Source organism: Mytilus galloprovincialis, chromosome 8 (genome assembly GCF_965363235.1).
Source record: "Mytilus galloprovincialis chromosome 8, xbMytGall1.hap1.1, whole genome shotgun sequence".
Taxonomy (NCBI): Eukaryota; Metazoa; Mollusca; class Bivalvia; order Mytilida; family Mytilidae; genus Mytilus; species Mytilus galloprovincialis.
The window spans coordinates 23,655,515-23,668,915 of record NC_134845.1 but is presented as its reverse complement, the minus strand read 5'-3'; the positions used below and the strand labels follow the sequence as shown (position 1 = coordinate 23,668,915).

At 30.3% G+C, this 13,401-nt stretch overlaps 1 protein-coding gene across 3 annotated transcripts; it reads left to right on the top strand.

Annotated features, from left to right (window-relative positions):
* The first annotated feature begins 4,118 nt into the window (after positions 1 to 4,118).
* Positions 4,119 to 13,105, top strand: LOC143085362 (calcineurin subunit B type 1-like). 3 transcript variants are annotated; one of them, XM_076261642.1, is made up of 6 exons: positions 4,119 to 4,179; positions 6,797 to 6,836; positions 9,102 to 9,278; positions 10,647 to 10,706; positions 11,698 to 11,882; positions 12,938 to 13,105. In XM_076261642.1, exons 1-6 carry the CDS (start codon positions 4,132 to 4,134, stop codon positions 12,986 to 12,988), a joined length of 561 nt encoding a protein of 186 aa, XP_076117757.1. In that variant the 5' UTR covers positions 4,119 to 4,131; the 3' UTR covers positions 12,989 to 13,105. The 3 variants fall into 3 exon arrangements, with proteins under 3 accessions (XP_076117757.1, XP_076117755.1, XP_076117756.1); XM_076261640.1 differs by lacking the exon at positions 4,119 to 4,179 and adding an exon at positions 4,272 to 4,358; XM_076261641.1 differs by lacking the exon at positions 4,119 to 4,179 and adding an exon at positions 4,510 to 4,656.
* Positions 13,106 to 13,401: the final 296 nt, after the last annotated feature.

The window sequence follows — 13,401 nt, the reverse complement described above, 5'->3', positions numbered from 1 at the left end:
CATGTATCACCATCATTGATGGCGATCCGATGGATACATCTGTTGTAGGGTTGTCACTGACTCAGACGTACTTATAAATATAATTATTTTCTGTGACTGTATCTTACATTCATTTGTAGGATCCTTTACTATAGATAATTTAGCTGATCTGTAACAATAACATCTTCATGCCTTATATATTATGTACTGCAGTACGCCGCTAGATTAAAACTGACGTGGAAAGGTAACACACGGCCAGCGAAAGCTCTTTTTTTGAGAGCCCAGGTGGTCGTGTGGTCTAGCGGGACGGCTGCAGTGCAGGCGATTTGGTGTCACGATATCACAGTAGCATGGGCTCGAATCCCGGCGAGGGAAGAACCAAAAATTTTCGAAAGCAAATTTACAGATCTAACATTGTTGGGTTGATGTTAAGACGAGTTGTATATATATTATGTACACAGCCATGTATCACCATCATTGATGGCGATCCGATGGATACATCTGTTGTAGGGTTGTCACTGACTCAGACGTACTTATAAATATAATTATTTTCTGTGACTGTATCTTACATTCATTTGTAGGATCCTTTACTATAGATAATTTAGCTGATCTGTAACAATAACATCTTCATGCCTTATATATCATGTACTGCAGTACGCCGCTAGATTAAAACTGACGTGGAAAGGTAACAGACGGCCAGCGAAAGCTCTTTTTTTGAGAGCCCAGGTGGTCGTGTGGTCTAGCGGGACGGCTGCAGTGCAGGCGATTTGGTGTCACGATATCACAGTAGCATGGGTTCGAATCCCGGCGAGGGAAGAACCAAAAATTTGCGAAAGCAAATTTACAGATCTAACATTGTTGGGTTGATGTTTAGACGAGTTGTATATACATTATGTACACAGCCATGTATCACCATCATTGATGGCGATCCGATGGATACATCTGTTGTAGGGTTGTCACTGACTCAGACGTACTTATATATATATATATATATATATATATACTGAACCTACATGTTGGACTCCTTTGTTCCTTACCTAGTGAAATAATTTCTGGGTTTATAACATTTGTTCCTTACCTGGTGAAATAAGTTCTAGGTTTGTGAGATTTGTTCCTCACCTGGTGAAATAAGTTCCTTGTCTGTTATCTAATATACTGAGCATTTGTCATCAGTGAGTTTAAAGTTATCATTCATGTGCATTATAAAAATAAGTACTATATTAATAATATATTAATAAAAAGTGTAAATTATCCGGCTATTCGGATCCTGTTGAGTATAGCAAATGTTTAATTAATATACTCTGTAACAAGTATCAATATGCACTTATTTGAAGACAATATGAAAGTAAGAATAATATCAAAACACCACAAAAAAATGTTTATCGTCAATTTAGATGTGTCGGCTTCAGTTTCGTGATTCTTCCATAACGCCGATTTATAAAGTTTATCTCAAAATGAGCAATTTACAGGTTCTGTGCTTTTAATGTTTGTTTATTGGTTGAATAGTGTTGAATTTTGACTGAATTACTATCTCAATCTGTCACTGTACCCAAAAATTCCTCATAAATATTGATGCACATGTAATGCAGGAAAAGTTCTGTAGTGCAGGAAAAGGGGGAGAATCTCTGTTCTTTCAGTTTGTCTCCCCTTTCCCTCCAAAACGTTAATAACACTTAAATATCGGGGAACTGACATCTTTCACTTAGGGACTATTCTCGCTCACTTTTATCTATACGAGGATTCTAACTTCTTTCGGAGAATCTGGGGAATACTAGCTCGCTCATGTTCAGGTCTATGTAATACCTTCTGCTGGCGTGTCCCTCATCTCGGACACTTTCTCCTTTCGAGGCCCGGCGCTGGTGAATAAAATACAATGATGTTTCAATTATCTATTCCAAACAGCTATCTACATTTAAGTGTGATATGTGATCTGTGATCTATTGATTTAAACTTTGTTTTAACTTATTTCTGATAATGAAAATCTTTTATAAATCTAATTTAAGTTTTAAATATCAAAGTTATTAAATCAAAAGCAAATTCTTACTTTTAAAATTCAATTGAAAATAGTTTATACATTAACAATTTACATACCTGGTGAATAAAGTACAATGATGTTTCAATTATTTATTCCAAACAGCTATCTACATTTAAGTGTGATATGTGATGTTGGGAGGTTGCGGTCTTCTCCTTTTAACCCGGACATCACGTGCTGATTGGAATTATTTTATTCACCTATGAAATTTAAGGGTCAATTTGAATTTTCTAAAGTTACTTTTTATTGGTCAATTATTCATACTATTGATTCTTTATCTACGTATTCTTTAAGAACTTAAATAGTTCTCGTTTAACTTTTTTTTTTTTTTTTATCTCATTGTTTGTATTGTATTATAAAAAAATTATTGATGTTGTAATGTTTATGCCCTTTGGGGCCCATAATTGGAAATAAAAAATATCTTATTCTCTTTTTATGTTATAAATTTATATGATTGACATATATTTTATTTAGTTATGTAAAACCAATTAAAGGATTATCAAAATACCTACTTTACAGAATTATTTAGTGGACAATAGAAACACTTAAGGGCATACGATACAGTTACAGGGAAGGTAATGACGTTGCTAACGTAAAATGTTATTTTCGCGACGTTAAACTATGACATATCGGGAAAAGATGCATTTTTCGACTGATTTTTATCATTCAAACTGTTTTAATTTGAAAACGAGTGCATGGACCCTTATTTTTTAAAACAGCAATTTGTTTCATTTTGCAAGGAGATTATGTGACCCAAATTTTATAAAACTGTAAATAGCGCATTTTTTTTAATTTTGATAAACATGCAGCAAAAAATGACGTTTTTTCCTCTATTCATGAACATTTGATAAATATAGAGTTATTTCGGAATAAAAATTGCATAATTTTTAATGATACTTATAAAATACAGACATTACCGATTATTTAACAAAAAACAATTAGTGTTTATCTTTTAAAACAAAAAAGTTATGTCTTTCTTTCGAAAAAGAAAATACGGACACAAATCTGAATTTTGAGCAAATATACAAAATTTCGACCTCATTTTACTCAAAAAGTAGCACATGAAGGTATATTTTTAATTACATATTTGATTTAATCAGATAAAAAATAGCCTATATGCAAATTTTCATTAACTTGTAAATACAGGTTCAAAACTGTATCGTATGCCCTTAAGGGTTATTTTCCTACGGCAAATTACATACATTTTTATTCTTTTTAAAGATGACAGTTTATTTACTTTATTTCTCAACCTCACATTAATAGCTATGATCATAAGAACTAAAACATTAGATTAACTATAGTATTTACAAAAAGGCGAAACTATTTATAATTTAATCTAACGTCACCTACTTTGTCTTGGAGCTTTTTAGCAATGCGATTTAATTCAATTTTATTTATTTATTAGTATATTTCTCTAAGTTTACTTTATTTTATTTTACTTTTACTTTTTACTTTACCTGAGCTCAGATAGATCTTTTATGAGGGGACGACCATTTAAGTTCACGGGTTGGGGTTAAGGAGGAGGGGATGTGGTTTTCCTGTAAAAATATTCTGATTGACAATTTGATGATAAAAAATAGTTGGCTTGATAACAATTGACAACTAATAGTGTTTGGCGAAAGGTGCTTTATTATAATAATGCAATAATATACAATTATACCAAACATGGTATCAATAAGCAACAATGAACAAGAGTGAATATGAAGCACCTTAACCCAATCTGGGTAAGATTAAATATAAATTATAAGGAAGGAAAAAAAAAATTAATCAAATACATAATAAAATGTGGCTGGAACATGCTCTTGCTAAAACCACATGCTAACTAAGCATCGGATGACGCAACAAGGGGAGGCAAATCTAGTACACGGCGTTATCAATTAGGTACAATGAGAGTTGCCTCCCATTGTACGCGTTGAAAAACTAAATTAAAATGTTAGCGCTTTGCGCAAAACGAAATCTTACTCAGAAAAAAACATAACCCCATCCCTCTTGAGGTTAAATGCTTGTTACCTAATAAGATATTTTATTTAAAATTTATTCAAACATGGACACACATTTCTTTCGAGAGCTTTCCTTACAAGTTACTAAATCAAATGAGAGGACGAAATCATACTTTTAGCATGTTCCAAACAGTACAATGCATCCTGGGATTGAAATCGTCTGCTATGGTTCGTCCCGTCTAGAAATCTTTCTACTTTGTTATTCATCATGTCATCATTATACAGTTTTTGATGTTGTTGCATTAATGGGAATTTCTCAAACCGTGCTTTTTATTATGACTAGACTATTCATTGGTACAAGTTTACAGAAAGACATAAAAAAGGGGGAGGGTAGTCTTATTCCGAAAGTAAATTGTATACCACGATACAGTAAACAAATTGTCTTTACTACAGTTTTCGTTGATACAGATAAAAATGTTATAGATATGATAAGGAATAAAATGTTACTGTTCTATATATTGAAAAACAATTACAAACCAGAGTCACGGGAACATTGGAAAACCCCTAATTTCAACCGGAAGTTTACTCTTGACACAGAACTTTTTACATGGCACAATATAATGAATATTCAAAGAACATGATAGAGCATAAATGGAGAAATTCAAAATCCCAGAAATAAAGGAAGAGCTTGATTTTGACAGACAGGTTAATTATTTAATCAAATAGACCAAAAATTAAGGCATAGAAATTTTAATAACTAAAGAAAGAGTCTCTACAGAAATGAAAGGCTAAGTCTTTCAGTGGTCTTTCAAGACCTCATTGAGAACTTATTATAAAAGGGAGTGTGTGTGGTTTGTTTGTTTGTTTTTTTTTTTGGGGGGGTGGGGGGGATTTGTTAATTGACTGACTTAGGGGAGAGCCCACTCCAGTCACGCTTCAGTGATTCCCTATATAATCAACCAAATTTTTCCAACAAACAAGGGCCTCTGGATCCACCTATGTAAATGTCTGATCTATACAGTTAACCAAGGATTTGTAATATTGAAATCCTTAAGCTTATTAGATACACTTTAAAAATAAAATATGATATACAGCAATACAGCAACAACCACTGAATTATAGGCTACTGAATTGGGACTTCTGACATACATGACATATATGTCAGAGCAGCGGTGCAGTTATTGTCAATTATTATTATTATCACATAATACAGAGTACTCAAGTAAAGTTTAATACTCTTAAATTAAGATTTCACAAATTTAGACATGTTTCCTAGTTAATCTCAAAATCTTAGATAAAAGTTTCAACAGTTATAAATTTTGTATTCATATTTGTTGAAAAAAGCAAGTTGTTTATGAACTGCTTTATTTGTGATCAAGTGTTCCACTTTGTTTTAATAAGATTCTTAATCATTAATTTTGCATTACTTTTTCCCAAATTACTTATAAAAGACTTAAAAGGTTTCAAAAAAAAAATCAGTCATACATGTATCATGCATATTCAGAAACACTTAAAAGCATAATTTTATCTTGTGACAAGTTGTGTGCAGAAGTAAAAACAAATGTCAAGCAGTAGATCAATAATTTCTTTTGAATGTTTAAATATATTTTTTGGTCAAAATAAGGAGAATTTAAAAACCCTTTTACTAGTTATTTGCCAGTTTAATACGTTTACAAACTTTCTATAGCATCATCAAATTAAAAATTAAAAACATAATTTTAGATGAAAAACTAATTATTCTGTTGATAAACTCATCAAAGATACCAGGACTAAAATTTGTATACAAGCCAGACCCGTGTTTCGTCTACAAAAGACTCATCAGTGACGCTCGATTCCAAAAAAGTTAAAAAGGCCAAATAAAGTACGAAGTTGAAGAGCTTTGAGGACCAAAATTCCTAAAAGTGTTGCCAAATACAGCTAAGGTAATCTATGCCTGAGGTAGAAAAACCTTAGTATTTCAAAAAATTCTAAATTTTGTAAACAGTAAATTTATAAATACAAAATGTATAATCATATCAATTAATGACAATTCATGTCAGCACAAAAGGTGCTGACTACTGGGCTTGTGATACCCTCGGGGAAATAAATCTCCACCAGCAGTGTCATCGACCTGGTGGTTGTAAATAAACTCATCATAGATACCAGGACTAAAATTTGTATATATGCCAGACGCGCTTTTCGTCTACAAAAGAGTTTTCAGTAGTAGTTACATAACTTATAATAAACAGCTCTGGTTATTTGTGACAATCGTCTATGTAAAGTCCTAAAGGTTCCAATGTCGTCGTCTTCAATGCTCTTTGGCAATTGATTGTAATTGCTAAAAAAAGTGGCAGTGACGAGAGAAATAAAAACAGATCTTGACAATGGATGGAATAATTTGATGATGGCGGAAGATAATTTAACGATGGTGGGGATCATTTGACAGCTACTGGGGGAAGATATTTTAACAATGGAGGTACACCAGCATAAGACAGGTCATGGAGATCCCTGAATTTTAATTCTTTAAAAAGTACTTCAGAATCTAAACTATTTCTTGTAGAAGAGAAAAATATTTGTGCTTTTACTACGACTTAAAATTTCACTTCCTCAATTTTAAGGAAATAAAAATTTACATTTTAAGTTAGACTAGTTTTTATTGTTCAAGTTAGGACTTAAAAAAAATCATTACATGTACTTCTGTCATTAAGAATCTGATATTAAAAATGCATGGCTAATTTATTGACATAATCACTGATGGCTGATGTTGTAAACAATAAGATTGTGAAAAAAGAGATGTTTTTCCAATTCATATATTTATATGAAATATTAGTATTGTACATTAACAGGATGAGAATTTTGTTTTCAGGGTAATCACAATTCCATTGATGATCATCTGGCTTCGAATTGTAAGTAACAAAATATTCAACATTTTTAAGATAAAAACAACTGTGTTCAAAAAGAGAAAAATAACATGAAGTCGTTTTATTTTAAAAGAATATGGTTTTGTAACCAGTTTCTTCATGATCTCAGATAATAATTGTCTTCCACTAAATCCAACCTTGTTAAAGTTCTCTCACACAGTTTAAGATTCTAATCTGAATCAGATTCTCATATTATGGTATACAAATGTCCGGCGTCCCTCTGTCCGTCTGTCTGTCTTGCTTAAACATGTCACACTGTAACTTGAGAACGACTCATCCAAATTTCATGAAACTTAATGCAGTTGTCCCTTATGATGGTCAAACGATCTGTATACTTTTTGGTGAAAATAAGATTAAAACTTTTTGAGTTAGGGGACATTGTAACTAAAACAGGAGTGTATTTTTTTCACATGACAGGTCGTCGATTTATGATAATTGCTTTAAACTTTACATACTTCTTAGTTATATTAATCTTAAGATCTGTATAAATTTTGGTGATGATTCAAAATTTTATTTTTGTGTTATTGAGTATTTTGTAAAAAGGGGGGATGGGATTTTTACAGGTCGTGCCATATCTCTAAAACAATTTATTATTATTGCTTAAAACTTTACACACTTATTAGTTATATTAATCTAATATCTGAATACTTTTTGGTTTTAATTCAAAATTTTATTTTAGAGTTAAATTATTATTGAGTTTCTTGTTAAAAAAGGTGGGGTGGATCCAGCCATTTTAAAAAGGGGGGGGGGGGTGTCCCCATTCAAATGCATTGATCGGCCCAAAAAAAAGGGGGGTTCCAAATATATTAAAGATATATAAAAATAAATTGGGAAAGTGTATCAAATAAAACATGCAAGTTATATACTGTTTACACTAGGGACTATATTCGTAGACAACGAAAACCAAAGGATGATAACTGTGTCCTTGTACCAGCTGTTGGACTTTTAAACCAATTGATTTTAAAAGGTATTTTTTTACATATCACTTACTTACTCAAGATTCAAGTATACCTGGATTGATTTCCTCAAAACTTTACATTAATTTGATGTGATTGATAATTAAGAAAGTTTTTCCCCCTTTTTATCTGCTTTGTTGTTGGCCAGAGTTAAGACAATCTATTGTCTGATTTAATTAAATTTCAAATAATGTTCTACAAATTGGAGTGATCTTCTAGAAACTTAGCATAATTGTTTGAATTTGTGAATAAAACAAATTGTTTAATTTTAAAAGATCTGATATGTCTTTCCAGAGTTATTGGACTTTGATCATCAGATAGATACAAGGTGCAATTATGATTTGAAAAATTTCTGGCATATATGTCATTCCACAGTTTCAAATGTTTGGGACTTTTTAACAGTCAAATTTGACTCAATATTTATATGACTTAGTGTATCCTCATTCAGTTTAACTTTTCTACAGAGCTATTTTATTTGCTTTTGAATAAATGCCTTGAGGGAACTGCAATTGCATGACTATCCAATTCTAGTTTTGAAAAAAACATTAATGATATGCACAATAAAGGTATGTGTATCATGAACCCTTAAATTGGTCTGTCTACTTTGTTCAGGAGTTATTTCCCCTTGAAATGTAAAACTTGAAAACAATGAATTTTTTTCAAGTTTCCTGTAAATTATGTGTTTTTTTCTTTAAATTTCTTTTTGATTTTTTTAATTTCTTCAACTCACAGGTCAGAGTAAATAGTATGTCAAAATTTCATCAAAATATAATTAAATAAGCCAATTGTCAGAATCAACCAAACTGGCACAGGCTAAGAAGTTGTGGACCTGTTATTTTGTATTTTGCTCTGAGTATTTGTTTAGGATATTTCACATATCGAAACACATTAATAAAAGTTGTCTATCTTAGTATTTCCTGCTTGTATCAAATCCTTTTGTTCATCCACAAATTCTAGAAAAAGACTTGACCAATTTATTTTATGGATTATGTATTGTATCTAGTGCACAAGATAAGCTTGTTTTATCATAAGTGCTCACCTAGAAATGAAGTTAGTTCTACGTATTTCTTTATGTTCTTAAAAGCTAACCTGCCATAAAACATTACAAAATTTCTGAATTCATCCAAATTGGTAAAATTATTGGTAAAATTACCCAAAAACTTTAGATATTCAGGAGATAAGGAAGAACATTTATTTTTGTTAATTTGCACCCATTTCCATTATAAAACCTTATTTTCATATTAGTAAATACACAAAGGAGGAGACATTAAGTGCATGTATGTTATGTTTTTAGTTGATGCAGATGAAATAAGACGTCTTGGGAAAAGATTTTGCAAACTAGACAAAGATAATTCTGGTTCTTTAAGTGTGGAGGAGTTTATGTCCATTCCAGAGTTGAAGGATAATCCATTGGTCCAGAGAGTTGTTGCTATCATTGATACAGACGGCAATGGTGAAGTGGATTTTAAAGGTACTGTAATTACATTTATATTGTAAAACTAGTTTTTTTCTTTCTTTGCTGTTTGGAAAAGTTTTATTTTTACCCCCACATTTGTCATTTATTATATATACCTTTTCAGTCTATTTTTAAAACCACTGGAATTAATTATTGTGCTGAATCAGTTATAAGATGTTTTGAAGGGTTTCCAAAAGCAATTTTGGTAAGCACTTTTATCTCATTTAAGGCCAGGTGAGCATTAAATTGCCATTAAGGATTATGAAATTCGCAGAACTGCTGTCAATTTAGTTAACTTCAAATTTTTTTTGATCTCCTCTTAAACTACAGGAAACAGGGCCATTTTTACCAAACTAACTGTGTTACAATCGCAATAATTTAAACTCGCATTAAATAAAAATCTATATGATATATAAAACAGGATTTTTCTTAATATCGCAAAAATTAAAATTGCATTCTAGTCTAAAATGACAAAATCGCAATAATAAATGGACGCAATAATTTATACATTTACAGTAAGCAGGTCAAGGTCTACTTCCCCCATTGGTGTTATTTCCCCTTGAAATGTCATTTTGTGGTATACTATATCTCCTGTGAAATTTTCATAAAATCTAGAATACCCATTTTAGAGTTATATATTAACTGATATGTAAAAGTTTGCTATTTTCACAGCTATATAGCTATACATCGATTATTATCTGGAAAACAGTTATAAAGGAATGACTGTAATATTTTTTCTGTCTATGAAGAAATAACATAAAAAATTTTGTGCACATTGAATAACGCGTGTAGATGGTTATTTAACAGTGTGCACCACAATTTTTATGTTATTACCAATAGACAGAAAAAATATTACAGTCATTTCTTATAATTTAATTCTAAATTCCATTTCAAACCGTAAAAAAACATGAAAAACGTTGATGACGTCACGGTCACATGACTAAATTATGTCTATGGAGTGATAACAAAATAACGTCAGCCAATCAGAAGACGTGTTACATCCAAAATTAAATTATTAACAGATAGATTGAAAATTACCAGAACACAATAAATTACTTATTTGTCAATTGACCTATATGGGAGTTATTGAAATATTTATCAATTTATCACAAATGATTTGAAAATTTTAATTATATCATTAAATTTTTTTAGTTTACTCAGTTACAAAAAGCATATATATATATATCAATATGGTAATTCTCCACTTACTTTTAGTCAAAAAGATAAATTTCTTGCAATATATCACTATTTTTAAAGCTTTGAGAAGTGCACTGTATTCTGTATCAGTTGATCATCTATGTAGTAATGGTATTAGTATGTATAAATTGAAAAATGCAACGATTTCTCTGGAAATGTGTTACACTCAATTCTTTTTAATTTCAGAATTTTTAAATGGATTGTCGCAGTTCAGTGTGAAAGGTGACCCAAAAGATAAACTGAGATGTATGTTTCATTTTATTTAGCTTATGTTGATAAAAAAAATATATATCATTGTAGAATTGTATATGATACTGTGTTCTCTAAAGTTCGAAATTGGTGCCTGGTATTTTGTCAGTCACATGAAAATATTTTCTAATAAAATTTATATTTGAAAATCTGTAACATAGAAATTTGAGAAAGGTGTTTGACATTAAATTATAGTCAGACAACTGGCATTACTTGTCTAAAACTTGCATGCCATGTTAGGTGGCCAGGCATATTTTTGGACCTCTTGATATAATTATGTATAATCACAGTATGAAAGCAGGGTAACAACATTTTTTTTTTAAGTTTTCTAGTATTGACATTATACCAGCATGAAAAATGTTAAAAAAGTTCAATGTCTGATGGAACATTATTGACTTCCACAGATCTGTTATTCTCACCCAATTGTTTAAAAGATAAAATAATGTAAAGAATTAAACAAACAAAAAACCTTCTTATGGTAATTAAAGACTTGGTAAAAATATTTTTTTTTCAATCTCAAGCCTCCCCCCTTTTTATCCAGCCATTGTCATACAAGCAAAAGGTACATGTAACAAACGGCTGTTGTCTGCTCTATGGTCGGTTGTTGTTGCTTTGACACATTCACCATTTCTATTCTCAATTTTATCACATGAGTTCATGTAAAAAAATATAATTTGATTTACATGTATGATATATATCCAACATTTTACAAATATACAGTTACAAGCCAAACAATCCTAAGTGATAGCATATAATAATGCTCACAGTAAGGGAAGGCAGAAGTTCATAGTATTTATTCTGATGATCTAAACACCATACCATGCTTCCTTACACTCTAGTATTATAAGATCACAGTGATTTGAACTCATTTTTTATAAAACTGCTGTTGTGAAAATTAATATTAAAAGATAAAAATCAACTTGAAAATAGACATTTAATAAATTCATTGTTAATTTTATTTCATATTACAGTTTATTTCATATTACAGTTGCCTTTGCTATATATGATATGGACAAAGATGGATATATATCTAATGGAGAGTTATACCAGGTGTTAAAGTTAATGGTAGGTGACCATCTGAAAGATACCCAGCTACAACAGATTGTTGATAAAACTGTTGTTATGGCTGACCAAGATATGGATGGAAAACTGTCATTTCAGGAATTTTGCACTGTAAGTCACAATAAAATTTATTATTTACAATTAACTACATGTATCAAAAAAGAGTACAAACTTTAAGGGGGCTCGAGGGTATAAATCAAATTTTTTTTTTAAATATAGGATTTCGCTACATTTTTCTATAAATGAACTTTATCATATACCTAATTGAAAAATGAAATAAAAATATGGGGTCACTTTTCATTGAAGCTCACAATCAGCCTTCGAAAGAAGCATACATTTTTGTAAAAGTACTTTTTTCTGTTGAACTAATAGGAGAAATAAAGGTAATATTCAAATAAAAAAAGAACTTAATTACAGAAATCGCTCAAATTTTACAATGGTTTAGTTTAAGTGCAGCTTATTTGAAAAAAATAATAAAAAAATATACGTTGTAGGTCACAAAAATAAATATTCAATTTCAATTAAAAAAAAAAATGGCATTTTTGCACCAAAGGGAGATAATTTAGGGCTTTTTCAATGAGATATATATACATCTGAAAAGTCATCTGGGGCAAAAACGAATTGATTTTTTTTTTATGATTTTTGTTCTAAATGATAAAATAATTAATAAAATAATAAATAAAATTTGTAATGAAAAAAAAATGTTTCTGAAATTTTTGTACCGTCGAGCCTCCGTAAAGGCAAATTAATTGCTTCAGAGTATGCATTAAATGTAAAAAATTGAGAATTGAAATGGGGAATGTGTGAAAGAGACCAAAGAGTAGAAAACAGCTGAAGGCCACCAATGGGTCTTTAACACAGCAAGAAAATCCTGTACACCCGGAGGGGTATATGCATAGATTACTTTATAGACAAAGAGTGTTTCTACAATTATAAGTTCTTAAACCATTAGTTTGGTGTAGAGACCATATTCTTAAACCTATAATGGTTTACTTTTATAAATTATGACCTGGATGGAGAGTAAATGTCTCATTGACTCTCATACCACATCTTCTTATATATATAAACATAAGAAACACATATGAGGTTAGGCCAATTATGAAATTATCATGTAGTTTACATTTTAAAAGTTTACAAGTAACATAATTATATATTGTATTTTACAGGTTGCAGAGAGCATTGAGTTTCACAAGAAGATGGTGGTAGACCATGTGTAGGGTTATTATGCCAGGAATTTCATTGATCTTAGACTTATGTTATATTTTTTGAAATATGAAATATTTCTTTACAAATGTTATATACTTTTCTTTTGAAAATAAAAAATGTAAAATATACAGCATGTGTGATATTTTGGTGTCAAAGGAATGTAAGATTGATATACTAGTATACATGCAGTCATATTATACCACCACAAGGTTCCTATAGTATATGTTCAGTTACACAATATAATTGTCTATTTAAAAATTAAATATATAGGTGTCATATATGTACAGATTTATCCTGTAAAATAGTTTTAATTGTAAAAAAAAAAGTTAAATAAAAAACAAGTTAATATAAGATAAGAACAATGCAGTAACAAATATTTTAGTGACTTTTCAGTGGTATTGTAAAAACATTTTGAAAGGTTACA